The sequence below is a fragment of the Aythya fuligula genome, chromosome 9 (assembly GCF_009819795.1).
Source record: "Aythya fuligula isolate bAytFul2 chromosome 9, bAytFul2.pri, whole genome shotgun sequence".
Taxonomy (NCBI): Eukaryota; Metazoa; Chordata; class Aves; order Anseriformes; family Anatidae; genus Aythya; species Aythya fuligula.
Window position 1 is genome coordinate 1121332 of NC_045567.1, and position 26816 is coordinate 1148147.

Below are 26816 nucleotides of genomic sequence, written 5' to 3' on the forward strand. Positions count from 1 at the left end.
CGCGGGGCACCGCTGCGCGGGGACGGGTACTCCTAGCCAGGGGTCGGGGCCTAGCGACCCCTGAGGAGGCGGGGCTTAGCGCAGAGGGAAGGGCTTGTCGGTAAAGGGGCGTGACTTAGCGGGCAAAGGGGCGTGGTTTATGGGACAGCCCCGCCCCCGGCGGCGGCGGTGGCGGCGGCAGCGTGCGGCCGGGCGCGGCAGCGGCTGGCGTTACGCTCCCGGTCGCCCTATAAAGGCTGGGGCGGACAGCAGCGCCCCGCGCTCCTGCCTGCTGCGGAGGAGGAGCGGCGCTGCGGGGTTCCCAGCACCGTTTCCCCCCCCACCTTTTTAAAATATTTATTCTTACCCCGCCCCAGCTTTGGGGAGCGGCGGCAGCCCGGCGGGTGCGGAGGGGGAAGATGGCGAGGAGCGGAGCACGGCCCCCGCGCCTCCTCCTGTTGCTGCTGCTCACCCTGGTGTTGCCAGCGGCGGCGGAGCGCAGCCCCGGGCCCGGCCCCAGCCCCGGCCCCGCAGGTGAGGCGCGGAGTGGTGCGGGAGGGAGAGCTCTGGGCTGCGCTGCCCAGGCTGGAAGCTGCCTCGGTTATGGGTTAATTGTTTAATTCGTGTCTGTGCTTCATGGGGTCGGCAGCGCCCCAGTTTGCTGTCGGAAGGAGCGCCGGAACCCGCAGAGGGATGCAGGGCTCAGCCTAGGCACGAGGGTAAAAATAGATCCCCTGCTGGGAAGCCAGAGGCTATGCCTTTCTCCCGCCCCCTCGCTTTCTTCCCTTTTCACCGACAAGGTGGTGATGGAAACGGGTTTTTCCGCTGCTAGGGAGAGCACAGCCTGTTTGCCTCTGCCCTAAACTAGAAGCTCCTAGAGAAGTGCACTTTTTCAGGCAAAAAGTAAGCCGACCCTCAGAGTCTTGTTCTCTCATTGCTCCTTGTGCTTTGTAGTCTCTTTAGCTTCGAGGAGCCAGAAGGTAGAAAGCAATTTTATCTTCAGCATGTAAAATAAAAGAATGTATACAGGAAATTCCCTCAAAGAGAGGTGTCCAAACACATGTGCATCAGACTATATGCCAGAACATATGTCTTGTGCCAGTGCTGCTTTAGAGTCTGTATTTCTGTTCTAGAAATAGAAAGGTATTCCATCCTACTAAACTGTTACCACATGAAATCTGAAGTAATTTTATTTCCTGCCTTGTTTACTCAAGAGTGTAATCCAGTTATTTTTATTATCTGGCTTAATTTTCATTTTGGTGTGCTGAAAGAAGCTCTGCTTTCTACGATCTCGTTTTCAGCAAGTTCTGATTTTTGACTGGAAATCTGCTGCCTTGGCTGATAACCAGTGTAAGAAAAAACTTGGTGTGGATGGATATCAAGCACTGCTCATGCCCAGCTTTTTTCTTTTGCTACTTTTGGTCATTCTGTGGGGTTCTCTGAAGGCTGCAGTGTGTGCTGTTGCTCATGCTCTGAGTGCCCTGAGCACTGCTGTCTGGGCCAGGGCAGGCTCGCAGAGCTGCAGCCTCCTAGGGTGTGTTTTGGGCAAAACACTGAGCTCCTGTGTCTGTGGTCAGCGCAGTCTGTGGTCAGGGCAGGCTCCCTTGGCAGTTGGTTGTAGCAATCACAGTTACATTTGTTCTCTGCAATATCTATTCAATGTATTTTTAAGCTAGGTGTTTTAGCTGTGGGATCTCAGGCCGATGTAAGTTAACGGCTGGCCTAGTAACCAGTTCTGGTTTTAAATCCTGTTGGTGTTCAAAGGTGTGAAAATCAGACTGTAGTTCAGAGTGGTGGATGTTACACTGTGATTCAGCAAACTATAAACAAATTGCTACATCTAGATAAATAATAAAAAATGTTACACAAAAACAGTCTGTATTCTACTGTAGCAAACTGCTGAGTAGAAGCTACTCAAGGAGTGGTTTCTTGACCCCAGCTGCTGCCTGCTGCATTGCTCGTTTTCATTCTAGTTTTAACCATTAAATGTTATCCCCAAGTCTGTCGTGTTTGCTTGAAGAGGAACAGCCCTTAGTGTGCTTTCAGTTCTAAGAATCTGACTTTACTTTCTAGTCTAGTCTACTTCTCTTTATTCTTTGTGTGTGAATGTGGACTCTGACTCCTGGGTGGTGAAGACGTAGAAGTTTTAGTGTAGAACAATGGCATCAGTGTATTCCTGTTGCTTACCTTGCAGTGCTGCAGGAGACGTGGAAAGGGAGTGATAAAGACATTTTTCATTCTCACTTCCCACTGAGAATATGGATTTCCCTGCTGTTATTGGGTCTGTTCCCCAGAGGCAGTGGGCTTGGTCACTTGGCTGCGTGGTCCAGTTGCTGCTACAGGTTGTAAAAGCAGTGAACTGGCAAGTGTTGAGCTGACTGGGTGTTGCTGCCATCTGTGTGTGCTTCCCCAAATGCAGGGGTGAGGATTTAGGGTTTGTTGTGGAGAGCAGAGGTGGCTTCCAGTGCTGACGTGGCTAGGCAGTGTGGCTTCTTGTGCTGGCTGCAAGCACTTTGGGCAATAGCAGGTAATGGGTGTAGCTACGGGGGGGTTTGCCCGGAGATGCAGCATGTACTATTGCCATTACTCTTGTTGTATTTTGAGGTCAGCCAAACTGATCATTGTGATTTACGATTATAGCCCTTTCACTGAGGCTCTCTAGTAAAGAAGCAAGGGGATTTGATCACTTCAGCATCTAAACACATACTGAAAAAACTGAAAGACTATTTGGTGGAGGCCATAAGTACAGCACTCCCCATCTTCCTCTTGCAAAGTTTTCTATTTTGTGCTTCTATGCTGATACTGCTTTTGTCCCAGCTTGTCACCACAGTATCTGAAACTGCTGCAAGAGCTTGTGAAGCTATGCTGGTGCTGTCCCTAAGGAGGTCTGTGCCTCTGTACAGGATGTGCCTGTGAGGACAGGAGGAGAGTGCTGCCACCTGCTTCCAACAGGTGAGGGGTAAAGGCATGGCTGTGCCCAGGGCCCTAGCTGTGCTGGTTTACCTGTGTGCCAGACATGTTCATCACAATTTTCTGGGGAGTATTTGGGATCAGGGTACAAAGTCATCCTTCTATCACATGTTTTTCCCCTTGAATATATTGCTGTGTGTGAAGGCAGACTGTGTAGGCAATCTGAGGTCCTTGTAGTACCTGTTTGAGAGGCTGCATAATGGAAGCCTCTGATGAAGAAGAATGAACTTGAGCTTTTTGGTCAGGTTTTTACTTTCCTGTGGTGGATATGATATTGCTCTTGCTGAGATATGCGGTGCAATCAAGTAAGATCACCGGATCTTTAACCAGAAAATGCATTTCTAATTAAAACAGGAAAAAGTAACATAGCTGTAAGTAACAGTGGTGCTGTAAGTTACTGTGTAAAAGTGCAGTGGAATGACCACCATGTTATGCTAGCCAGGAAGGCTTTGCCTGAAATGTTTCTGTCAAGGATCTAAACTAAGATTATTTCTCAAACATTTTTGCACTGGCTGAATATTCTGGAGAGTCATAATTTGTCTGAGTTCTTGTCTTTTTTTCACCATCACTCCTACTTATTTAAGTGACTCAGCCTTTTCATAGGGAGCTGTTTAGTTTGTTGAGCTACTGCTATTACACTGCATGATCAGAAGGAACACCTTTGCATTTCTGTTGAGCTGCTAATCTGTTTAAAACTTAATTCACTGGAGCAGTGTGTCAAGTAATTTCTCTTGGCATGAGGAGCAGGTATGGTCACAATCAGGGCATTTTTATTTTAATTTATAATATTTGTTTTTATAGTTCTTGAGGGACCAGCAAGGAGAGAGATTTTGAAAATGAAGAATATTTTTATTCTCTCTTAATTTAAACACAGCTTAGTTCCCTTCAGCACGGAGCACAACTTGACCAAACAGATCCGTAACAAGAATGTGTCTGTGTGCGTAGGAATGTCGTGAATGTTGTAGAATAAGTGACACTTAATCATCGAGGAATACGTGCTTGCAAGCACAGTCTGACACCACTGTGGTGTATATGCTGTAAGTTCTGTGGTAGAACTGCTTTTTGGTATTTCTTTATGATGAATTCAGTTTTAAAAGTAGAGACTATACTGGCCATGAGGAGACTATGTAAATAAAATCAACAGATTATAACATGAACTCTAGCTTCTCAAAAGAAATAATTTGTAGTGGGGGGGGAGGGGTGCAAACACAAAGAAATAGAATAAATCTTTAATTTGATATCTTGACAGTAATCTGCCTTTTCCACGTTCTCATTGTCTACTTGCATGTCTTTATTTTTAATTAAGAGTTTCATAGTGCTTCAAAACAAGCACTACAGAAATTCAGGTATCTACTAATTGTTGAACTATTTAGATTATTGGCAGATAAATTATGCAGTTAACATATGATCATTTCAATATGTTCCTACTCAAATCAAAATCAAAAATACTGTAGATTACTGTGGATTGCTTAAATTTATTTTCAAACAACTATTTTTGTGATGTAATACAAAGTAATTACATATCAACTTCTTTAATAGTTTAAGGCTAATCAATAGAACTCTGCCATAGTTAAAACATCCTAATTTATAGGAAAACTGTAAAGAAAATCACTTTTAGTGGTTGGCCCACCAGTTCTTTCAGGCTATCCTTTGAAAGTGTTCTAACATTTTTTTTTCCTTGTAATAAGTTGCAACTCAATTGGTCCACTGTGGATTTTCTTAGAAAACAGATGTAGGACATGGGTGTGTGTCCATTTTAATGGTAGTAGTGATCCTTGAAATGTAACTGCGAATGTCTTTTAAAGCTGACATATGCAGTATTTATAAGTAATGCAGACATTTGATTAGGGAAAAACATACAAACAAACTAAGAAAAAAGACAGGAAAGTGCTAAACAAAAATAGATCTGGTGTTTAAGTGCTGTTCCTTTGAGAGTTATTTTTGTACCTGGGGGGGTCTAAGTAGCAGATTAAGTACATTGACCACCAGAGGGTCTCACTGAAATCAACTGTGCAGAAGATAAAATGTATCTTGTTTAGCAACTGAAGTTCTCTGCCATTTAAAAAGAAGTGAAACTGGATTGTGTAGTTTTGAATCTAGCATGAAAGTTTAATACAACAAAGTATTTCTTTAGGCTTTCATAAGCAGTTCACTAATTCTGTTTTATATCACTGTAAAACATGTTTGTGTAAGATCAGGACTGGGTCCATAAACCTAGTAACTGAAGTTGCTAGTCTTGGCTGTTTGTTATGAGTGCCTTGAAATACACATCATTCATACTGTGTCCTGGTGTTTGGTGTCAGAAGCAGGGCAGAAGTCCTGGGTGCTGTTCTGTCGGTGCTGGGGCCGGTCCTCTTTAATATCTTCATCGATGATCTGGACGAGGGCATCGAGTGCACCCTCAGTAAGTTCGCAGATGACACCAAGTTAGGTGCGTGTGTCGATCTGCTTGAGGGTAGGAAAGCTCTGCAGGAGGATCTGGATAGGCTGCACCGATGGGCTGAGGTCAACTGCATGAAGTTTAACAAGGCCAAGTGCCGGGTCCTGCACCTGGGGCGCAATAACCCCAAGCAGAGCTACAGACTGGGAGAGGAATGGTTGGAAAGCTGCCAGGCAGAGAAGGACCTGGGAGTGATGGTGGATAGTCGGCTGAATATGAGCCAGCAGTGTGCTCAGGTGGCCAAGAAGGCCAACGGCATCCTGGCTTGTATTAGGAACAGCGTGACCAGCAGGGCTAGGGAGGTGATCGTCCCCCTGTACTCAGCTCTGGTGAGGCCGCACCTCGAGTACTGTGTTCAGTTTTGGGCCCCTCGCTACAAGAAGGACATCGAGGTGCTTGAGCGGGTGCAGAGAAGGGCGACGAAGCTGGTGAGGGGCCTGGAGAACAAGTCCTATGAGGAGCGGCTGAGGGAGCTGGGCTTGTTCAGCCTGGAGAAGAGGAGGCTCAGGGGTGACCTTATCGCTCTCTATAGGTACCTCAAGGGAGGCTGTAGCGAGGTGGGGGTTGGCCTGTTCTCCCACGTGCCTGGTGACAGGACGAGGGGGAATGGGCTTAAGTTGAGCCAGGGGAGTTTTAGGTTAGATGTTAGGAAGAACTTCTTCACTGAAAGGGTTGTGAGGCACTGGAACAGGCTGCCCAGGGAAGTGGTGGAGTCACCATCCCTGGAAGTCTTCAAAAGATGTTTAGATGTAAAGCTTAGGGATATGGTTTAGTGGAGGGCTGTTAGCGTTAGGTTGGAGGTTGGACTCGATGACCTTGAGGTCTCTTCCAACCTAGGAAATTCTGTGATTCTGTGATTCAAGGAATGGCTTGCTTGGGACAGACGCTACCTTTCTGTTGCAAATGTGGAGTTGTAGTCCCTCTTTCACATAGAAAAGGCCTCCAAAAAGTGTGGTTTTCTCCTCCCAGAGCTGTGGGGCCTGCATTTCTGTTCAGTTACTGAAACAGTCCAAGCTGGGCTGTGGAGATCAGAGGTTGTGTTTTGCATGTCCAGTGTCTGGAAGCAGGCTGGACAGAGTGCAGGCATCCAGGTTGGTTATGCCTCTTCAAGACAGCTCCAGCTCCACTCTGTTAAACAAATACTAGTCAAAGGAAAAATCATTATTGCAAATCTTAATTGCAGAGTTTCACTGATGGCTTGATTAGCTGTCCACAAACAAGATTTAATGATGCCTGGTGTTGTGTGTCACCGCTTGTTTAAACAGCTGGACTTGCTGAATAACAGCTTAGCCTTGCTCTTCTACAGCATGCTCTTCTACAGACACACATTTATGAGAGAGACAAAGGGCAAGGCTATTAAAAGGTGGAAGCTGAGTAACCTTTCTCACTCAAGCAGCTGATGTTAGTTGTCCCCTGGCCCCAGCTGTGCAGCCTGTGGCAGATCACAGTCAGACTGTCCATCAGGCATGAACACACCCAGCCCAGCTGCTGTTGTGGCTCTATCCCTGCCTCTCTCAGAGGGACTTCTGTGTCTAACTGCCATCTGGGCACTCATAAACTGCTGTAACCCCATCACCCAATCTGTTTGCTGCATATCAGGAAGCTGGGCAGCTCTCCTTGGAGGAGTTGCTTCATGCTTTGCAAAGATACCATGTGCAAACATTCATTAATAATTCTTTTCCTTGTCTGGAGACTAAGAAATAGGTCTTGTCTTTGTTCTACTACAGACTGATTCAGTAAACAGGGTCTCACCCAAGTCTCCTGCAGCTGGTGGAAAAACCCTGTAAGTGCTGCAGCTTGTGTCTGGGTTTGTTCAGGAAGTCTCACATTAGGAGTGCGGGCCTGAGCAGTGGCCAGTGCTGGGGTGATTGATGAGCGCACACACAGGTCTTAATGAGCCTGTGTTGACTGCAGTACCACTGAATTGAAAATAATTTTTTAAAAATTAATATATATGTGTAATAGCTGAGGTGGAGCCAACTTGCAAATGTTTTTTAAAAATGGTTGTGTATTAATATTGGGAGTAGTTGCTGATCTTTATCTGAGTGTGTATGTGCCTCACCTGGAGTTGATCACCAGGTGGTGTTTTTTATTATTATTTTTCAAACCAGCTATATTCAACAGTTAGTCACTTCCATATAAACATTTCAGATGCTTTATTAAGGTGACACCAGAAATAATGTGGTAGAAGGCAGGCAGTAAGCGGCAGAACCGCAGGCTTGCTGTGGAGCTGGGATGTATGGAGGAATGAACTGCCTGTCTGCACCTTGTGGGCTGCAACTTAAAGGGAGAGGATTTCTTTGCATGAGGAATCTTTACTATTTTTATAGCAGACTTTAGATGCTGAAATACACTGTTTGCCTCTTATAGATTGATTTAGATTGTGGATGTTTTTAATAATAAGGGGACTCTTGAATGTTAAATCTTTTTATTTTTTTTCTGAGTTTTCTAAGTAGAGAGCATCAATTTCACATAGCATGAAAAATAAACCTACTACCCTGTTCAGGGACTGTGTATTAGTATGTGCCAATCTAGTATAAGTTCTGTATTATGAGAAAATTTCAGAGCAACTTTTGCTTACTGTAAGCACTAATTTCTGCTAGTGCAGCTTCTTTGTTCCTTTAAAAAAACAAACAAAAAAACACATGAGAAGCAGCAGAAGCAGGCAAAGTGTATTGTTACTGAGGAAATTGTAACAGTACCAGCTGTTTGAAACTAACAAACTGGGCAATTATACATTCTATACATTTTATATTTTTTCCCTAGACTGTTTCTGAAGGCTTTCTGCCTTCACTAGTCCTGTAGCCTGGCTAGGGACAGCTTTCTTACGAAAGACCATGCTGGCTATTCAGTACATCCAGTGCTATTCAGAAAATCTGGGGTGAAATAAACAGCTTTATGTGACTCTTCCACCTTGTTTTGCTAGCAGCTTTATTTGACCAGAAACTCTTACCAGAATTGCTTACTGCTTTCTTTGACTGGAAGTCATGTAAAGTACCATGGGATAGATGTATGTGTTAAAGTTCGTGTTTTTTCACATTGTGTACTGAAGATCTTATTTGTTTGCTGCTGGATTACATTAGCCAGGTATATATATGTAGGTATAATTTGTAATTATGGCTACATTACATGTGATGAGTTTATTGTTTCCAACTCATCTTTTTAGAGTATGTGGATTTTCAAAAGTTTATTTGGCTTAAGATTCAAGGTTAAGGCTATAACTTTTAAGGCTATAACTTTTTTTTGTTTAGAGGAAAAAGTTTTCCTTTTGAGAAGTTTAATACTGTCTTCCTGAAAGACAAGTAAAAGCTTTTGTGCTAAAAGTCTGAGTTTTGAAAGTGGTCTTTAGCATTCTGACTTCTTAGTTGGCATAGTAGTTTTGAGTTGTTTGGATCTATGTAAGTTTTGTCTTGTTCAGAAGATATTGGACAGGATTTCACATTTTTCTGGGATAACTTCCAGAAATATCTCTCATCTGTTAGAGAAATTACAGGAGGTTAGTTGTAGTCTATTACTAAGTATCCTTTACTTATTCCAAAACTTACTGTTCTATCATGAAATTATAAGAATCTATAATGATGTGTGGATCATGCTTTCACAGCGTACTAGCTGACCTGCATACAGCTCAGCCTGTACTATTGTCCTTCTTTAACTCCACTTGCTTTTTGGGGCAATGATGTTAAAATGGCTTACTCTACAAACCACCTGGGCTGGTGACATGCTGGGAGGTATTCCCAGGAGCTGCTGGTTTGCAAGTTTCTATGCTGTGTGCATGGCTGCTGATGGTGATTTCTCCTCTAGACACAAATCTTCCCTTTTCAGAAGAGCAGGGAGGATGGAAAGAATGAGTAAACTGCTAATTATCTGTTCATTTGGTTTCTAATTCAGACTACTGAAAGTCTCAGAACATATTTTGTTGATCACTATGTGCTTTATGTGAGGTGCATGAGGAAGGAAAATAGTGTGAGGACAAGTCCTCAGGTTCCACTTGGGCCACTGGCTGCATTCTCATTCCCTTCTGGATGCAGACGTTGGATGGCATTGCTCAGTTTCTGGTGACTGGCTGTGGGGTAGGTTGTCTGCTGTGGGAATAAGCAGGCACATTGAAAGCTGTAATCAAAAACCAAACAAACTTTTCGTTATTTTTTTCTTATTAACAGTTAATCTGTGGAAATAATAAATATTAGCAGAAGTTCAATCAGAAGTCTGTGGTTAGCTGGGACTGTTTAGTGTCATTCTGACAGCTACTTCTCAGTTTACCATGCTTTTAAACATTTCTTATGACTGTTCTCTTGCTGTGTGGCAGAGGAGGAATCCAGACTGAAAACACTTTCAGCTGTGGTACATTTTAGTTCATCTCTCCAGTGATGAAGCATACTCCAGTGTGGTTTAAAGGCAAGCTAAATCCAGTCTTTTTAAATTGTATCCTGTTTATCTCCCCCATTTCTAGAGGTCTGGGAGAAATAACAGATACAACTACATAGCTTCTTTATTGCACTTGAATGTGTCCATGTGCCTTCTCCCCTCCAGGCATCTGCCCAAGCCTATGCCTTGGATTAAGGTCACACAGACAACTGCCAAGGTTACCAGGCTTTCCCTAGAAAACTGTAATATGTGTATTTTACAGTGTGTATATATTTGTCTTTAAAATCCATGGAGGTGTTCCTATTAGATTTCCAGTTCCCAAAGCCTTTCCATAGCCTCTAGCAATTTGTCCATTTGTTTGCTGGAAACCTTTGGTGGATTACTTTGCAATAAGACTGTTTCCTATAGACACTAGGACATGGATCAAACCATTTTTGAAGAACCAGTCATTTATTTACCATTATAAGCCACTAGTTTTACAGATAGGCATAGGATTCAATGGCATAACATGGTGCTGTGTGCAGATATTGTTTGATTTTTCACAGCTTATGCCTACCCCAGAGAAGTCCCTGGCAGTTGAATCCGAGGGCTAAATGTCAGCTCCCTTGTGGCTGTAAGCAACAGCCTCATTCTTGGCTGCTCTAAAGGTACTGTGCTAGTGCCCATAATCCCTGGTAGGAATTATGTAGTAATCTGTCAGTGTTCACTCACAATAAATAAGAACCATGTAGGTGTGTGAGGACTGCAGCACTTGGCCTGTTCCTTTGCCAAGGTATGAGCAGAGAGGTCACCACAACTTAGCGCAGTCCTGCCATGGCAGCACAGGCTGAGACCTCACCATGCAAATCATTGCAAACAAAGGCTCTGTCTTATGGCTCTTATTTCTAAAAATAAATATTTGTGATACAGTCAGATCCATGATAGTAGCAGCACAAAAGGAGTGAAGTGTTTTGATAAACATTCATTGGGTTTCTTAATGTGTTGCCTGAGCTCTACTGTTGTCTTTCACAACTTGAGAACTAAAAGGTTTCCTAGTTCGCATGTAAAAATGAATTCTGCTTGTCACTGGATATACTTCTCTTGGCCGAACGTGTGCTCTCAGGCTTGTTTTCAAAACAGAACAGCTGTTTTGTGAATGTAACTATCTGAAAGCTGTCTGGAATAATTGCACTGTAGTAACTTCAGCACCCTCATATCTGGCATGAAGCTCTGAAGAGATTCTTTTTCTTCCCATGCCTTCCTGTTGAACCTCAGTATAGGGTTTGTGTTCCATTTTCACACAGACTGTCTCCGCTCGCAGGAGCGGGTGCCAGGCATGGTGACCCCTGCAGTGACAGCTGTGGTGGGCTGCAGGCCCTGCTGGGCAGCCTGTGTGGGCAGGGCAGTGGCTGCCTGCTGTGTTTGTGGGTTTGCCTGTATTTTTGTATTTTGGGGATGCTGTTATAGTTGGAGAGAACTGCCATGTGCACATCTGTCCCTCCTTATGGGGGCCAATCAGACAGAAGCTAGATAGCTCAAGTCTCGGGTGTAAGACTGTGCAGCAGAGCTCCTGTGGGAAGGCCTCTGGGTGGAGGGCCGGGTGGGGGGTTGTGTCCAAGCTCAGTGGCAAAGCAGAGCTGTATTGCTTCAGCTGGAGGCTATCACAGTGTTTCTGTGGAGGCTGAGAATTTTGTAGCTCACCTACTGGGGAGTACTTGGCCACAGTGGTTGCTGGGGGGTCTGAGAAACTGGCTAGCAGTGCACAGATATACTCTGCCATGTCTTCTCTGTGCCCACTTTTTACAGGATAAAAGCATGTCTTTTCTGCTCCTTTATTTGAAACAGGCCAGTCTGTGTGCACAAAACCAACCAACCAAGAACCAAAACAAACAACCACTAAGACTAATTAGTCTACTTAGAGTTTGAGATTATTTACAGGCTCTAAATAAAAATTCTAAATACTCTAATGATGTAATTACAATTCTGCTGCACATAAAAAAATATTTAAGTACCACATGCAGGTAAAGGTCTGTGGCAGTACAGCATAGACATTGAAATAATGCATTTTAAATCTCTTCATCTGTTTTTTAAAAAAAAAAAACAAACACACGAACATCAACAAAAAACATTGGCAAGTATAATGAAAAGAAAGCATTTCCAAAGTAAACAGAACCTTTATAAAAATAGCTTCCTGTTTATTTTGTGAATGTTTGTAGAACTGTCACAGGCAGTCTATTTATATGGCTTCATTCACTATGAGCGTCATACTGATTCTTTCATTTTCATGTCAATGTAACTCAAGTAACATACCAGACTGCACAGTGAGTCTTGAAATGCATGAACAGTGTGTAGGTGGAATTACTGTGGGTCTCATTTAAAATAGAGTAACAGTATCACATAGAATGCTAAATTATTTTGTACTTGCCAGACAGTACTTGTATATTTAATACTGTCTCTATTAGACTTAGCTACTGTGGGGGATAAAATAAGATTGATCTGATGCAGTCCACATCTTATCACTTATATCATGTAGTCAAGTTCTGGTTTTGAGATCCTTGCTCTTTGCATTACTCAGGAAGTTCCACTGAAGACTAGGACTAGATGGAAAAATGTCTACCCCTACCAAATTTTGCAGTTACAGTTAGTGCTTTTCTGTTCATCTAGGAAACTGTCAGTAATGGATTCACTTGGCTTGGTGGTGCAGTCTGGTATGATCAGATTTTCCTTTATCTGTTCCACAGTGAAAAATCCTACCTTCAGTAATCATTTCTGTTTTAGCCATAATCTAAGATATCATGTTCTTCCACTATTCTGTGGTGATTCCTGTAGAATTACTTTAGATTGTGACCTTTAAAAGAACGTAATGAACTATTATTGCTGTGCTTATGTCTGCCTGTGAGTCAGTGTGAGTGTATTGTGCTGGAATCCTCTGTGAGGGTTCTGCTGCCCTTCTGAGGTGTACTCATGGGATTTTGTTCTGATTCTTGCTTACAAAAGGCTCCTAGCTCTCATGGAAAAAAGATGGTGTAATACACCTTTTAAAACTGTCTTCTCCAATTTTTTGGGTGTCCAGGTTGAGTTGATTGAAGCATTTTAAGTATTGCCAGTTTCTTTGCTGTGTACTCTGTTACAGGAGTATCAGTCTGGTTGGCAGAGCCAGCACGTAAAATCTTCTCTAGGACCAGTCAGTGAGTGGTGTGTCCCCACAAAAGCTGGGTGGGAAGGATATGAGAGAAGTCCCCAAAATCATGAATGAGGGTAGGGCAGGTAGCGCTGTCTGCAGCTGAACTTGGGCAGTGCCAGTGCAAAGCTGCAAAAGGTCTATTCTGAACAAGCAAAATTGTGTTTTTCATGGAGTAGGTACTGGGCATGTGTGGCTGTCATTGTTTAAAGATTACATCAGTTTGGTGAATGACTAGGTAAGAGCAAGGTGAAGAAATGGATCAAGTGGTTCAGGGTATAGAGAAACCACATCCAGGTCACAAAAACCTACAAACTGAGACTGGTAGAGAAAGCATCATATATACATACCATATATTTACTGAAAGGGTTGTGCAGCATTGGAATAAGTTGACCAGGGAAGTAGTTGACCACCATCACTGGAGGGCTTCAAGAAACGTGCATGTAGAACTTCGTGGCATGGTTTAGTTGTGATGAGCTCTCGTGTATCTGAGGGCTGCAAAGTCTGCAAGAGTGGAAGAGACCGAAGGGTTAATACAAATGTTTTTCACAGCAGCCACCTCTAGCAAGTATTACTGTGCTAGTGAGGATCAACCCAGAGGATGTTTTATAGGAAAGTGAGGCAACAACAGGCACTGTGTCTAGAATACCCATTAGAGGTGATTAATTTCATGTTCTGTATGGACTGATCCCCTGGGCTGTGTTCAGAGGGCATCTGTTACTTGAACTCGGGCCAAATGGGAGAGCTACAATGTGCTCTGGGATTCAGGCAGGTCTGATTAAAAACTTGATGTTGGATAGGGGTCCTGTATCTTTGATAGTTTCCAATTATGCACCTTGATTATGCAGTATATTGCATAAGGTATGGAACATTGTCCAGTCATTTCATTGGGAAAATATCAAACTGTTCTGTGGGAATTCATGGCCTCACTTGAACTATGTCAAAAGCCCTAGGATATGTAAAAGCCCTAGGATATGAAAAGGAAGTTGGTTGCATGGCCACTTGCTTGCATGCAGTTAAGAGGTCAAAATTACACCTGGTATAACCTGCAGACATCAGATTCTGAATAAAACAAATAATAAAAAAAAAAAACAACACACATGCTCTTGTCTCTGATCAAGGACTTAAAAGCACTGCATGCAACCTGCTAGGGGACTGGTTTCCTCTGCTCACTGCTGGGTGAAGTCCTCTGGTACCATTTGGTACCATTTAGTCCTGTGACAGGATTTGCTCAGATGGAGAAGTAATAAACTACTTTTGTTTCAAAGATTCCTTCCTGTCCAGCGGTCATACTAGCTTTGTTTTTATCTCTTGAGCCAGTTGTTTACAGAGCAGATGTTACTTTGCTTCCTCTTCCTGAGGATAATTTTAAATGCAGTGTTCTTGTCTGTCCTGCCTGTAATATGACAGCATGTTTGCCTCATCTCTTTGAATCAGATGCAGGTGAGTTGTAAAGCCCCTTGATCCGGTGCTGTACAGCATCCTTTTGTTATAACTGTGGCCTGAAAACTTATGTTCCTTCCTTTTGTCTTACAGATAAACTCCTAGTTTTTACTGTAGCAACTAAAGAAACTGATGGCTTTCACCGCTTCATGCAAACTGCAAGGCACTTCAACTACACAGTGAAGGTACTGTATGTGCTCATGCCAGTTATTCATACTGCACAGCCTTTAAGATGGCACAGTAGTAGATGAAGGTGTATTGGCTTGGGCATGCTCTGGGATAAGGTAAGACAGTCACAGAGCCCTGCTGGTGGCCCTGCTGCCTGTGCTCTGGGGGGTGCTTCTTCTACTGCCTTAAGAACTTTTTTTGCAGGTTAGTAAATACCATGGCCAGTGTCTACAGTTGCTTGTAGGCTCTGTTGTGATTTATCATGTAGCCTTGCTTTTCAGTGCTCCTTGTTTTGTTTGAGCAGGTGCATGACTGCTTCTGGAAGCTGCAGTGGCAGCACAAAAGGCTTTGGGTGTCCCTGTACTCCTTAACCAAGGCTGGGGCCCTGCTGTGGGGAAGGAGGGAGGGTCACAACTGCAAGACTGCAAGTTTCCTTGTGCTTCCTGAGAACTTGTAGTTCTCAGAGAGCACAAAATGTTTGTCATTCTTCCCAGCCCTTTATGCCTTGTTCTGCATTTCCGTATGTCACATATTGAGGTTGGCCTTGACGTGACCTTGGGGGCAAAAAGGAAAGCACTAACCTCCTTGTAAACTTCTATACAAATTGGTTCTGCAAGAGAAAATTCAGGAATTCAGATCATGTTGTGATAACTTTCCACTTGCTTACCACAGTGTCTAAACTATAATTAAGACGTAATTTGGGTCTCTGAAGTTTAATATCAGATGCTGAACTTGGAAGACTGAGAGAACCTTTCCTAATATGTTAATGCAGTGCTGAAGCAGCTGGGATGCCTGGGCTCTGGGTATGCCGATTAGTTTTGCAGGTCGTCTGAAACACTATGCAGTGCAGTTCTTGCATATACTAGGAGTTCAAAAAAATCTTCTGTTCTTTATGCTGAAAACCCACAAAAGGTTTAAGGTGTAATAGGTTATAAGACCTAGCTAGGGGATAATTTTGTTTACCAGATTTTAGCAGCACTCTGTAAATTGAGAAATCCATACTTTTTATAGAAGTGTTCTGGAGGGATTTTGGGAAGACTGGAGCTTGGGTTTTTATTAATAATATCCTGATCCAACATCTCTTATGCTTCCTGTTTCTAAAACAATTAAATTGTCTTTTAAAGGTCTCATTCAGAATGTTTTTTCTAATACAAATTTTGAAACAGTTATTTTTTTCTGAAGAAGGCATGCTCATTTCTTATTTGGTTAAGAAATGTGTCTCATGTTTTTGCAGTGATGTCATTGTGCTGAATGCTGCTTCAGACATGAAAAACTTATGATGCTGGAAATGCTGGCTTGATGTGCTTTAATGTGTTGCTTCTGCTTTAACATCTGTTTTCAATAAGGATCTACTTTAAAAAGCCTCTTGTTTTTGGTACCAGCAAAAAGCACTTTTTCCTTATTCCAGGTACTTGGAAAAGGTGAAGAGTGGAGAGGTGGTGAGCTGGCTAACTCTATTGGTGGAGGGCAGAAAGTTCGACTGCTGAAAGAAGGCATAGAAAGCTATGCTGATCAAGAGGACTTGATTGTCATGTTTGTCGAATGGTGAGCAAACCTGGTGTGTTGCCTTTACATTTTAGTCTGGGTAGTCACTCAAAAGTATCTGATGTGGCATGCTGAAAGTTGCATGCTGCTTCTCCCTCTCTCTGTTTATTTGAGTTTGCTTCTATTTTTCTCCATTAATAAAAAATAGTAGATTGTGCTTGGAGCAGTCATTGATTTTTTTTTTGGTATTTTTAAAGGATTTACAGATGTAAGAGTTGCTCATAGTTCTGCTGCCTTGAGGCAGTGGAAAATGTTGTTGGAGCTGACAGGCTTTCAGGCAACCATGTATCCTTTCCCTGTTCCCCTGTTGTAATGCAGGATGTGGCTGTGAACTATGAGTGAGGGGTGGCAAAAGCAGCTCCAGAAATCAAGTGCTCAGCAGCAGAGCGTGATCTTGTTCCGTGAAGTATCAATGATGTGGAGGAAAACGGAAAATGGGCTCTTGAGGAAAGCACTTATGGAGACATCTCCTTCAATGCTAGAGAACTGAAACAGGAGACTCCGTGCCAGATAGGTCCCCGGTGCCTGTGCTGCCTGTGTGGTGGAAGCATGGATGGAGAGTGCTGCAGGGCTATGCCTGAACATCCTCACTAGAGGCCTGATAGGTTTCTTTCTGCCTCAGAAAACAGGGAGCACAAACGTGTTCAAAACCAGATTTTTTTTTTTCCATAGCTTCTCTGCCTTTTTTCCCCCATCCTGTTCTCTTGCTTCTGTGACAAGAGCATGATTTGAGGAGCTAAGAACTCAGCTCAGGCCATCACCAAGGTCTTCCATGCCAGAGTGGGCTCGTAGCACTGAAGGAATCCTACAGGAGGCTGCAGGACCAGGCCCTGAATGAGAGGCATGCAACCCTGAGCACAGCCAGCCAGCTCTTTGGGAGCAGCTGAGTGCAAGCCTAGAGCTCTGTGCATGGTTGGTGCTCTGTTACTGACTTGTTTTGGGGTGTCTGCTTCTGGATTTCTCTTCAGCACTTAACTTGCCTCTCCATTTGGTAGCTCAAGAATTTGAGGGACCCTTTTGCAATTCAGAAGCTGGTCAGGATCTGTTCAGCAAACCTCATCACAAGGAAAAAGTGGTCAGACAGTAGTATTTAATGAAAAGTTCACTTGTCGCTTAGCCGAAGTTAAAGTTGGAGTAGCCTATTAAACTGGCAGCAGTTTTAAAGATGCAATTCATTTTTTCTTTTTAAACTTAGCGTCTTGTGATAAGTAGGAGGTAGTTAGAAAGCTTATGTCTAAGTCATCTTAATCACTTTATGAACAAGCTTTATATGGGAAATGGTTTAAATATCTTTATTTTTAAAAGTGACTTTAAAAATAGCATACAGTTTAGAGCTATACATTCATTTTCTTCAATTATTTTCTTTGACTTGATTAGCAGTTTTGCATTCAATACGTGAAAATCAAGTATCTTTCATAAAGTAAATATTACATGTTTATACTGTTCTACTGATCTTCTAAAACTTGACACGCATTTAAGTGTAATCTTGGTGATTTTGTTCTTTACGAGACTCAGATGAATCAAATGTTTCCAGAATGATTGCTATGTACTCTGACTTTTGTTTTGAAATTTTTATCATGATGCCTCAATATTTTCTTGCTATATGGCAAAATATGCAAATTTATCAGTTTCTGTATAGCTGAAATTCTTCTCCAACATAATTTATTCTCTTTGGGGTGGGCTGTTAGATAGGGATGGATGAGAGTGTACAGAGGACTACGTGTGTTGAAGTACAGATGCCATAATCTTTCTTTCCATGAAAATTTGCAATTTCAGGCTTCCACATTCTTGAAGACAATAATCCCAAGCATATATTGACTTAAAGCTAGTGGAACAGCCTCCAAATAAGGGGGAAAGAGTTTTCTTTCTGATTCTAGCCTTATGTTTTAATTGTAATGAGTGTTTTCATTTTTAGGAATCCTGGTTTGTAATTTAAATATTGGGAAACAGCACTAAATTTGGAAATGTCAAATATAATGAACTCCCTTTCTTTTTCAAGTATTTTCATTATATTAATTCTCAGGCATCTGAAATATTAAACTGAGGGGTGGGAAGGAAACATCTGGTTTACTTACTGTAACTAAGCAAGTCCTTTCTAGTGAGCTGTTTATTTAAATGTAGCTTCTTGCCATTTTCTGAGCTTTTTTTTTTTTTACATGGCTTGCAAATCTGAAAATAGTTTGAACTTACTCAGTTCCTTAGTGAATGGTTTATGTCTAGGTGCAGATAGCAAAACACTCTGCCTGCAGATGGAATAATATTTAAATTAGGCTTGTTTTGGCACGAGCTAACTGCTGGTTTACTTTAGAGCATTTCAGATTGAACTGGCTAAAGGCCAGTATAACTGGACTGAAATGGTTGGTGCTGTGGCTGCTCACTCAGAACTCCCACAGCAATTGGCTTGGGTCATGGAAGATTTCTGAAATCTCAATCACTTTTTCAAACATTCCTTAGGAAGTGAAGGGTAACCATTTGGAGATGTGCAGAAAATGCTAGTCAGGTGTGGTTCTGGTGGAGATACTTTGCACACAGCAAGGTGGCTGTGGGGCCTAATAGTCCATGTAAGTAATATAAAATGTGAGACAGGAATTGCCAATGCGCATGGTTATCAGCAAGCCCCCTCTTGCTTGTAGTTTGAGCTCTTACCTTGCAGCTCAAATAGTAACAAATCCTTACTGTTGTAAAAGCTGTAGGTGCAAAAGTCACATGTTCAGTTCTGGTTGTGGCTGCAAAACAGGAAGAAAGGATGAAGGATTCCAGCCCTGAACATCTGCCATCTGGGAGCTTCAGGAAATGGGGCTGGAGTTCTGGAAACTCTTTCCTCTCTGCGTCCCCCTCCCTCGCCTTCTAGTTAATCAGGATTTATGAAGAATAAATAAGAGTATGTGAGCTCTTCCAGCTTGCCAGGACAGCCTGCTTCTTCCTGGATATAACTCTCTCCTTTGGCCAATTCTGATCTGCTCAAAATTAAACCACAAGTCATGTGCACACTCCTCCTTCCCTAGAAAGAGTATCAGCTCTCCTGGGACCCATTTTGCAAAGATCTTAGTGGCCTAAACTTTGCCTTAGTGGCAAAGATCTTAGTGGGTCCTCCCTTATGGTAGGAATTAAGTGCTGGATACACTGAACATAATCTGATGTAGCAGATAAACAAGACAAATGGTTGCTATATCAGTTTTAGCTTGGTTCTAGAAGTTCTCTTGTTGCCTGGAGAGAAAATGCTGTAAAGCAGCTGGTGAGGGATTGGCAGCAAGGGGCAGGAGGTGGAGGCACTGCCTGGGGAGGGAGTGTGGAATAAGCCTGCAGGTTACAGCTTTACTTGCCCTCCTTGCCAAACAGAAGGCCATGATCCTTGTGCGTCCCTTCCAACCTGGGACATTCTATGATTCTATGATCTTAAAATTATTGGAAAACATAAGTACGTGGTGGATTCATGCTCTTGCATAATATCCCTTAGTTTGTAAAGTTTACAATAATGGCTGATATAGTTTATCTGTTCTGAGCTGAACTCTGTGCTGTGCTTTGTATTATAAACTGTGCTGTATTAAGTAGCACATCCCCTTCCCAAGCAGACACTGTGGCTAGCCCAGCGTGTTGCACAGCTTTGGCTCTTTTCCAGAATGACACAACTTGGGAAGCAATGTTCTAGGGATATTTCGTGCCTGCCTGCAGTTCCTCTAACCTGATCAAAGAGGAGAAGCACAGCCTGCCACAAGCTATTAAGTTAAAGCCTCAGACAAATCTGTGTTATTGTCTGTCGTCTTCAAATTGTCTCCTGTTTCTTCCTTGATCTTTGTGCTCATTCTGGTTTTGATTGGGCTACACCAATTGAATGGGAAAGGGAGGGAAGTATTTTTCTATATATTTTGGGCTGAAATAGGCATTTTTGTAAAACTGGGGAAGCTCCAAAATGTACATTATACTTTTTTCATACATTCTTCTGCCAAAGTTACAAAAAAACAAAAGTTTGCAGAAAACCACTTGCTTTATATAGACTACATAATACACTTTCTCTCCAGGGCTCATGCTTTGCTCTGTGGTGGAGATCTGTTGCATTTGTAATCCAGCTGTTCAGTTTTCTTAGTCCAATTGTATAAAATCCCCTTTGAAGAAAGGGCTTTTAAAAATTCAGAACTGTAATAGCCAAGTACTAGAAGGCAGGAAGGGTTGGTCTCTTGGCACTATTGCTGAGTAATACATTGCAATGCAAAAAGTTTTTTGTTTACTGCTGGAGTGGGTACTACTGCCCTTCCTTTCAACCCAGCTCAAATACTTAGAACAAGATCTTGATCAAGGTCAGACCTGTACCTTTCTTCTGCTCTATTCCAGGATTGCTGACTTTTGGTGACTAAGATTGTGGAGTAAGAACATGCCCACATGTTGCTGCTGAGACAGTAACATTAAATCCAAATACTTTTTTCTGCCAGAGATTAGTCTGCTATGATCAGGTTCCAATATTTGTCATTGAATGCTATGTGAAATGAATCTTGAAGCGGTTTGTGCATTCATGCTTTTATATGTACTATCAAGTACAAAGGAGAGTTATACTCTAATCATTTACACTCATCTTGATTTTTTTCAGTGGCATTAATCTAGATTTGATTCAACAACATGTAACTGCTAGGTTTGTGGTACTACATGACCTTTTGCTAAACCTGTGTGTATCTTTTATTTTGGTTTAGTGCTGATCTCTGGATATGGATAACTACTGTTTTTAGGCATGAATTCTCCACCAGTAGATCTCATTGAGAGTTAGGAGTCAAATCTGACTAATGCATAAAAGCAGGTGATGTTTTTTTATAAATAGATACTCTGAAGTTTAGAGTCTTCTGAAGTATTCAGTGCATCAAAACCATTAAAGCAGAAATCTGTATACTGTCAGGATGCAGCACAGTTGAAGTTTGTGGATAACTAGATTGTGTTGAGAAACAAGAGTACATGCTCAAAAAGACTTCCTAGAAGAGAGTCTGTGTCATTGTATTTTGGAACAAAATCATCTTGTATTTCCTGGGAAGTCACCTAAATCATTTTTCAGTCCTACTCTTTCATGTGTAAATATTTTGTTCTTTTAAACATAAGTTTTCTAAGGGGACAATATACTTAAACATTACTCAATACGTGAAATCTAAAAGCCAGTTTCAGGTAGACAAACTCTGAAGGAAGAACATCCAAAATGTAGAAGGCTCAGAAAAATGAGTGTAAATAGAAGAGGAAACTGTTAGATAAATAGTATTGAGGATTATTTTCTTAGAAGTGTATAGGATTTTTACATAATACTTGCTGAGTATCATCATGTAGTTATTTCCTGAGTCACTTTTCAGAATAAAATGGCTGTCTATATGATTTTAAAAAGTTAAATAATCCAATCCTTTTTATTTTAATGTTTCTGTGTTTAAAAAACACATGAATCTAATGGACATCTTTTCTGCATTTTCAGCTACAACGTTATCTTTGCAGGGGGGCCTGAAGAACTGCTAAGGAAATTTCAGGAGACAAATCATAAAGTGGTGTTTGCAGCAGATGGACTAATATGGCCAGATAAAAAGCTAGCTGACAAGTATCCTGTTGTCAGGAGTGGAAAACAATTCCTGAACTCTGGAGGCAAGTGTGATTTTTTTTTGAACACATTGAACTCTTGAACTTGATGTTGATTCTCTTTGGCTGTCTGTTCTATGTATTTTTTTTGTGTAGTTGTTCCTGAACTCCCCAAGAACAACTTGGAGATTGGATTTGCTGTTTACCACTTCCTGCCCCTTGGATGTCTGCTCATCTGTGCTCAGGAAAAGATTTCCTTCAAACTTTTAGGGTGTTTTTGGCAATACTGTTGTGAAAAGCACATAAATCAAGTACAGTCTAGGGTGTAACTCTGCCTTGCAGTGAAATGCTATGCAGGGATCACCCAGTTGCAACCAACTGGATCTACTTCAGAAACAATTTAGGGGTACAAGCCAAAGTAGTACATGCTATCTGCAGGGGCATGTCATGAGCTGTATCACAGAACTCCCTGCTCTTGTTCTGAAGGATCTCCATACCCTGGTGATGGTGCTGCCTGATGGTGCAGCACAGCTTGAGCCATTCATTCAAAGAGAAGTGTGGGTTACTCCCAGTTTATCTCAATGCAGTTTTAATTTTGCAGTCACTTTTTTTTTAAATGCCAGCTTTTTTAATTTTGCAGCTGATTAGCAGATGCATACATTGATGCTGACATTTACCTGCTACAGAGCATAGTAAATCACTCTGGATATGTGGTGCTGGGCACTGTGCAGATCTGGTTGTCCCCACATCTTTCTCCCTTTACCTCACCTATCATCTGTATCTTTCTGTTTTCACTTAAATGTAATGCATTTCATGTTTGAATTGTATTCCACTTGTACTTCTGTCAGGATTAGATTCAGGCTTCTCTGCCAGAAGGAAGTGATAAAAACAAAGCTTTTTTCCTACAGATGGGCTTCTTTCTTGGGAGCAGTAGTAGCCCAGTCTTATGCTGTGGAGCTCACAGGACCATCTAAGGCACATCTCTATTTCCTATTTTTCCCCTTAAAATAGTGTTAGTATAAAAATAACCCTTAATTATGAACTCACAAACATAAAACAAAACTAATGCATGTTGCTGAGCCAAGTTGTGTAAACTTCTTTTCATTTGGTGGCACCAGAAGTCTGAATGAAGTCTCTGCTGGATAACATTGGCAGAGTAGTGCTTTTTATGAAAATAATTTGTGTGATATTGCAGGATTTATTGGTTATGCTCCATATATAAATCGTATTGTGCAGCAATGGAATCTGCAGGATAATGATGACGACCAGTTGTTTTACACCAAAATCTATGTTGACCCATTGACACGGGTAAGTAGTGATTGGCTTTCTCACTTTCTGTTTGAAATAGCATGCTGCTCCTCACAAAACATCAGGAGATAAAAATCAAAGGAGCACTGTCTCCTTTTTTCTGAATGCCATGTTGCCAGTCTTGTTTGTTCACTGGAGGCTCCTACTGTCAGAGTGATGAACAGGCTTCTGAAGGGTCATGACTTGAAATATTTCAGGCTGCCAGCAGATCCAGGCGGGCTGTACTTTGTTGTTAGAGCTAATAGTTCTGAGGTATGTGATCAGGAACATTCATCTGAATGAAGGTACCATGTACTCTGCAGTTTGACAGGTGGAGAATGTGGCATTTTTCCAGAGTGTTACTAAACTACTTGCTGATTTAGTGTTGTTTGAATTTTGGCTTGCTGCCATTTCAGGTTCTGCCTGCAACTGCCTCTGGCTCCTCAGCTTTTTATGCAGATACATTCTATAAGACTGCATTATAAATTGTGGGGTGATACCCCTTTGAGCCATAGCTTAGCAAAGGTCTTTGCCACGTGGCATAGCATTACAGTATGGCAGGTTAGAAACATGGCCCTGATACTGGAAAAAGAGTTAAGTCTCTTTAATGATGTTTGATGCAAAAGGACTTTTACAAGCTGATATTGCAGTATTTTGAGAATGTCTTAAGCACACAATTGCTCAAAATCAGATGTCAAGTCTTCGAAATACATGTGTTAAGTTCTATAAAGTTGTTCCTGCAGTGTAGAGCACGTGTACGTGCAGGTACAGAAGTGTTTGAACTGTCTTTATGCAAGTTAAGTCAGATGCTAGACGTACAATTGAAAAGACGGAGTAGAGACACTAGAGCTGACTCTGCACTGAAGTCAGAAGTAATAACAATTAGTTGTCTGAACAGAGTATTGTAGACAAAGTGTGTTCCTCTGCACAGAGCACCACTACACTGTGCTTCAAAACACCTCTGTAGTTCTGGCTTGGGATGCAATGCCCTGCATTAGCACTGATTCTCTGTATGATTATGTCCAGAGCAGTAGAATATATAAGGAAATCTTGGACGATTCAAAGCGGTCATATCTAAATAAGTGCCTTAAAATCTATTTTAAAGGCTATGTATTTTTATCAACATCTTGAAACTTTAGAACAAGGTACACTAAATAGGAATGCAGGTAGATATAATAACTTGTTACTAGGAGTGTGTTTTAAAGTCAATGGTATTTTCTGTTCTGATATGATACTTATGTTTGATTCTTCTATTTTTTTAAACTGAAATGCAATGATTTTGATAAGAAGTGCCAGTAAGTTTTGTTGCTTGTCCAAGAATTGTAAATATCCTTTAAGATAAGATGCAGATTTTCTTTGGCTTATATTGCCGAATTGTAGGTTCTTTGGAGAGTTATCTTTATTGTTCAAGTCTAGATAAAGCTTTTGTGTATATAAAACTTATTGCTATAGAACTGCAAAACTTAACAGTAGAAAATCAAGAATTAAATCTGAGAGCTAAGTATGCAAAGTAGTTTAACACAATTACTTGCTGTCACTGTAATGTGCCTGTAGTGTGACAGTAAAAGTGTTGACTTCTAGAATACCTCAGCATCTTTGCTACTTTTATTTCAGGAACACATAAACATTACTTTGGACCACAAATGTACCATTTTCCAGACTCTAAATGGGGCTATTGGTAAGTGTATGATATGCATATTGTATTTCATTAAATGTGTTATTAACACTTTCTTTGCTTTACCATGAACATAGTTCCTTTGCTTCTTTGTTTCAAATAAATATTTGTATGGGTAAACCAGATTACCGTATTAATCACAGGTCTTCAGGTCTTCTATTAATTGATTGCTTCAACTGACAAAATAATGACTTAAGATAGGAACACTTTAAATAAATGAAATTAACAATAAATATAAAGTTAGGGAAACTTTCCATCAGCCTTTCACAAACTTAATTACAACAGTAAGGATGGTAATTAAAATTGCATTCTCGATGTTATATCATTCCACATTCATTTCAATATATGCAATTTCCTTTCTTTAACTGTCTTGAATTAAAATTGAAAACTACATTTGTACAAACTTCCTTCCTTATGTTTATACTCCAATTATAGAACAGCTTTATATTCAGATCATATCTAAAATAACCATGCAGTTTCTTTATAAATAGCTCTTGGACAAAATTAGTTTTTTAATCAGGCTTTATTCAAATTTTGAAAGCTGCTGATGGCAAACTGAAGCTTAATGTAGCCTCATTTGGTGTAAAGAACTTAGAGTTGAAGAACTGGTTAAAAACTGAAAAACTTTCAGATTAACTTCCAGATAAGTAACATTAAAAATGATAGCTACAGTAGGACATACTGTATCGGCAAGAACTTAAAGAAATCTGAAGTTTTAGATTTTTATAAACTTTTTACAGTATGTTCCTTATTAATTTGCAGATGAAGTTCTTCTGAAATTTGAAGAAGGAAAAGTAAGAGCAAGGAATTCTGCATATGAGACATTACCGGTCACTGTTCTTGGAAATGGTCCAACTAAAGTGAGTGACAGTTGGGTTTTGGTTTTGTGCAAAGACAGCAATTTTGTTTCAGGCAAAAACAATGGAAGAATCTGAAGCAGTTGTAGCACACCACTACTGCTCACTTCCAATTAATGTTAATAAAATTTGCGGGGATAAACCATTCTACCAGCAGTCTCTGTCATGTCATTCTGTTGTCACTAACTTGACATCACTGCTGGAACAGCTCACTTTGCTCCCAAATTCATTGAGCATGAGATATTAGAAGCAAATAAGCTGATGCTAGTTTTCTCGCTATCACAAAATAATTCTTGAAGATAGTGAGGAATTTTTATCTGTTTATTAAATGGTAATCAGAAAGTTTTGAAGGGAAGAAAAGTCTAAGCAAGAGCTGCAGACTGGAGTACAAAACAGCAATTGTCTGATCCTACCACAGACCTGCTTACGTGAGCGTGTGTATACACACACTAAAAATATACTGCATATAGGTGCATACATACGGTTCACATTTGTTGCATCTTCAGTGACACTGATTACTATCTTCAATGTAACCATGACTCATTAGTTCTGGGACCATGTTTCTGCCATATGAAATATCTGATTTGACGTTCTCCCCACTTACAGGGATTTGGTGGTCCAAAGGACCAGGCATAATTCTTTTGGGAGAAATGGCCACATCTTGGTTGTATAGCAGCTGCATTTTTTGAAGCATGTGGCTATTATCTCTAATAGCCTAAAGAGCCTATTAGAAGGGTTGGGCACCACAACTTTCTAAGTTCTTCTGAATGCACATTCCTTAATGTAGCTCATTACTTTCAGAAAAATACTTCTAAAGAGAATGAAAGGTTCTTGAAACTCATTCATATCCCAACAAATGTTTTTTTTGTGTCCATGGTATTTCATATAATGAACTAGTGAATTTACTAATGTCATTATCTGTTTGGCTTATAATTTATTACTCAGTAGTGATGAAATATATTACCTGATATGGCTTCATATGTAGCTGTATGCTTATAGCTATATTGCTTCAGCTATTTTGCCTCAATTAGAGGCAGTTTGGTTCATCATTGGCTTTGTGGGGGTTTTCATGTTACCAGTGAAAAGAAAGATGCTGTATTTTTCAGTGGGGCAAACAGTTTAGGCCAAAACTCCTTACACTAATCCACAAACTATGCTACATTAAACAAAACTCAGTCTCTGCATGTAACTGTCATTTTTAAAACAAAATAAAATCTTACTAAATACCACTTTATCAGTCTGTGATTAGGTTCTTCTGTTTTAAGCACAGAATAGTATTAAAAAGACTAATAAAATGGGATTGGAAAAAGTTTTCAGTAGTTAGTAAATAAACTAGCACTAAACTAATTCCCAGAATCAACTCCAAAAAGTTTTGTATTTATAAGAACTTTC

The 26816-nt window shown here is 41.1% G+C and overlaps 1 protein-coding gene across 2 annotated transcripts in view; it reads left to right on the plus strand.

Annotated features, from left to right (window-relative positions):
- The first annotated feature begins 250 nt into the window (after positions 1 to 250).
- The window catches only part of PLOD2 (procollagen-lysine,2-oxoglutarate 5-dioxygenase 2), a 50134-nt gene continuing 23568 nt past the window's right edge, over positions 251 to 26816 (plus strand). The window contains exons 1-7 of one of the 2 annotated variants that reach the window (XM_032193121.1): positions 251 to 513; positions 14451 to 14542; positions 15934 to 16070; positions 21508 to 21671; positions 22801 to 22913; positions 24507 to 24570; positions 25330 to 25427. In XM_032193121.1, the coding sequence (XP_032049012.1) occupies positions 399 to 513; positions 14451 to 14542; positions 15934 to 16070; positions 21508 to 21671; positions 22801 to 22913; positions 24507 to 24570; positions 25330 to 25427 (783 nt within the window). In that variant the 5' untranslated portion in view covers positions 251 to 398. The remainder of the gene's footprint in view (positions 514 to 14450; positions 14543 to 15933; positions 16071 to 21507; positions 21672 to 22800; positions 22914 to 24506; positions 24571 to 25329; positions 25428 to 26816) is intronic. The other variant, XM_032193120.1, reaches the window with a different exon arrangement.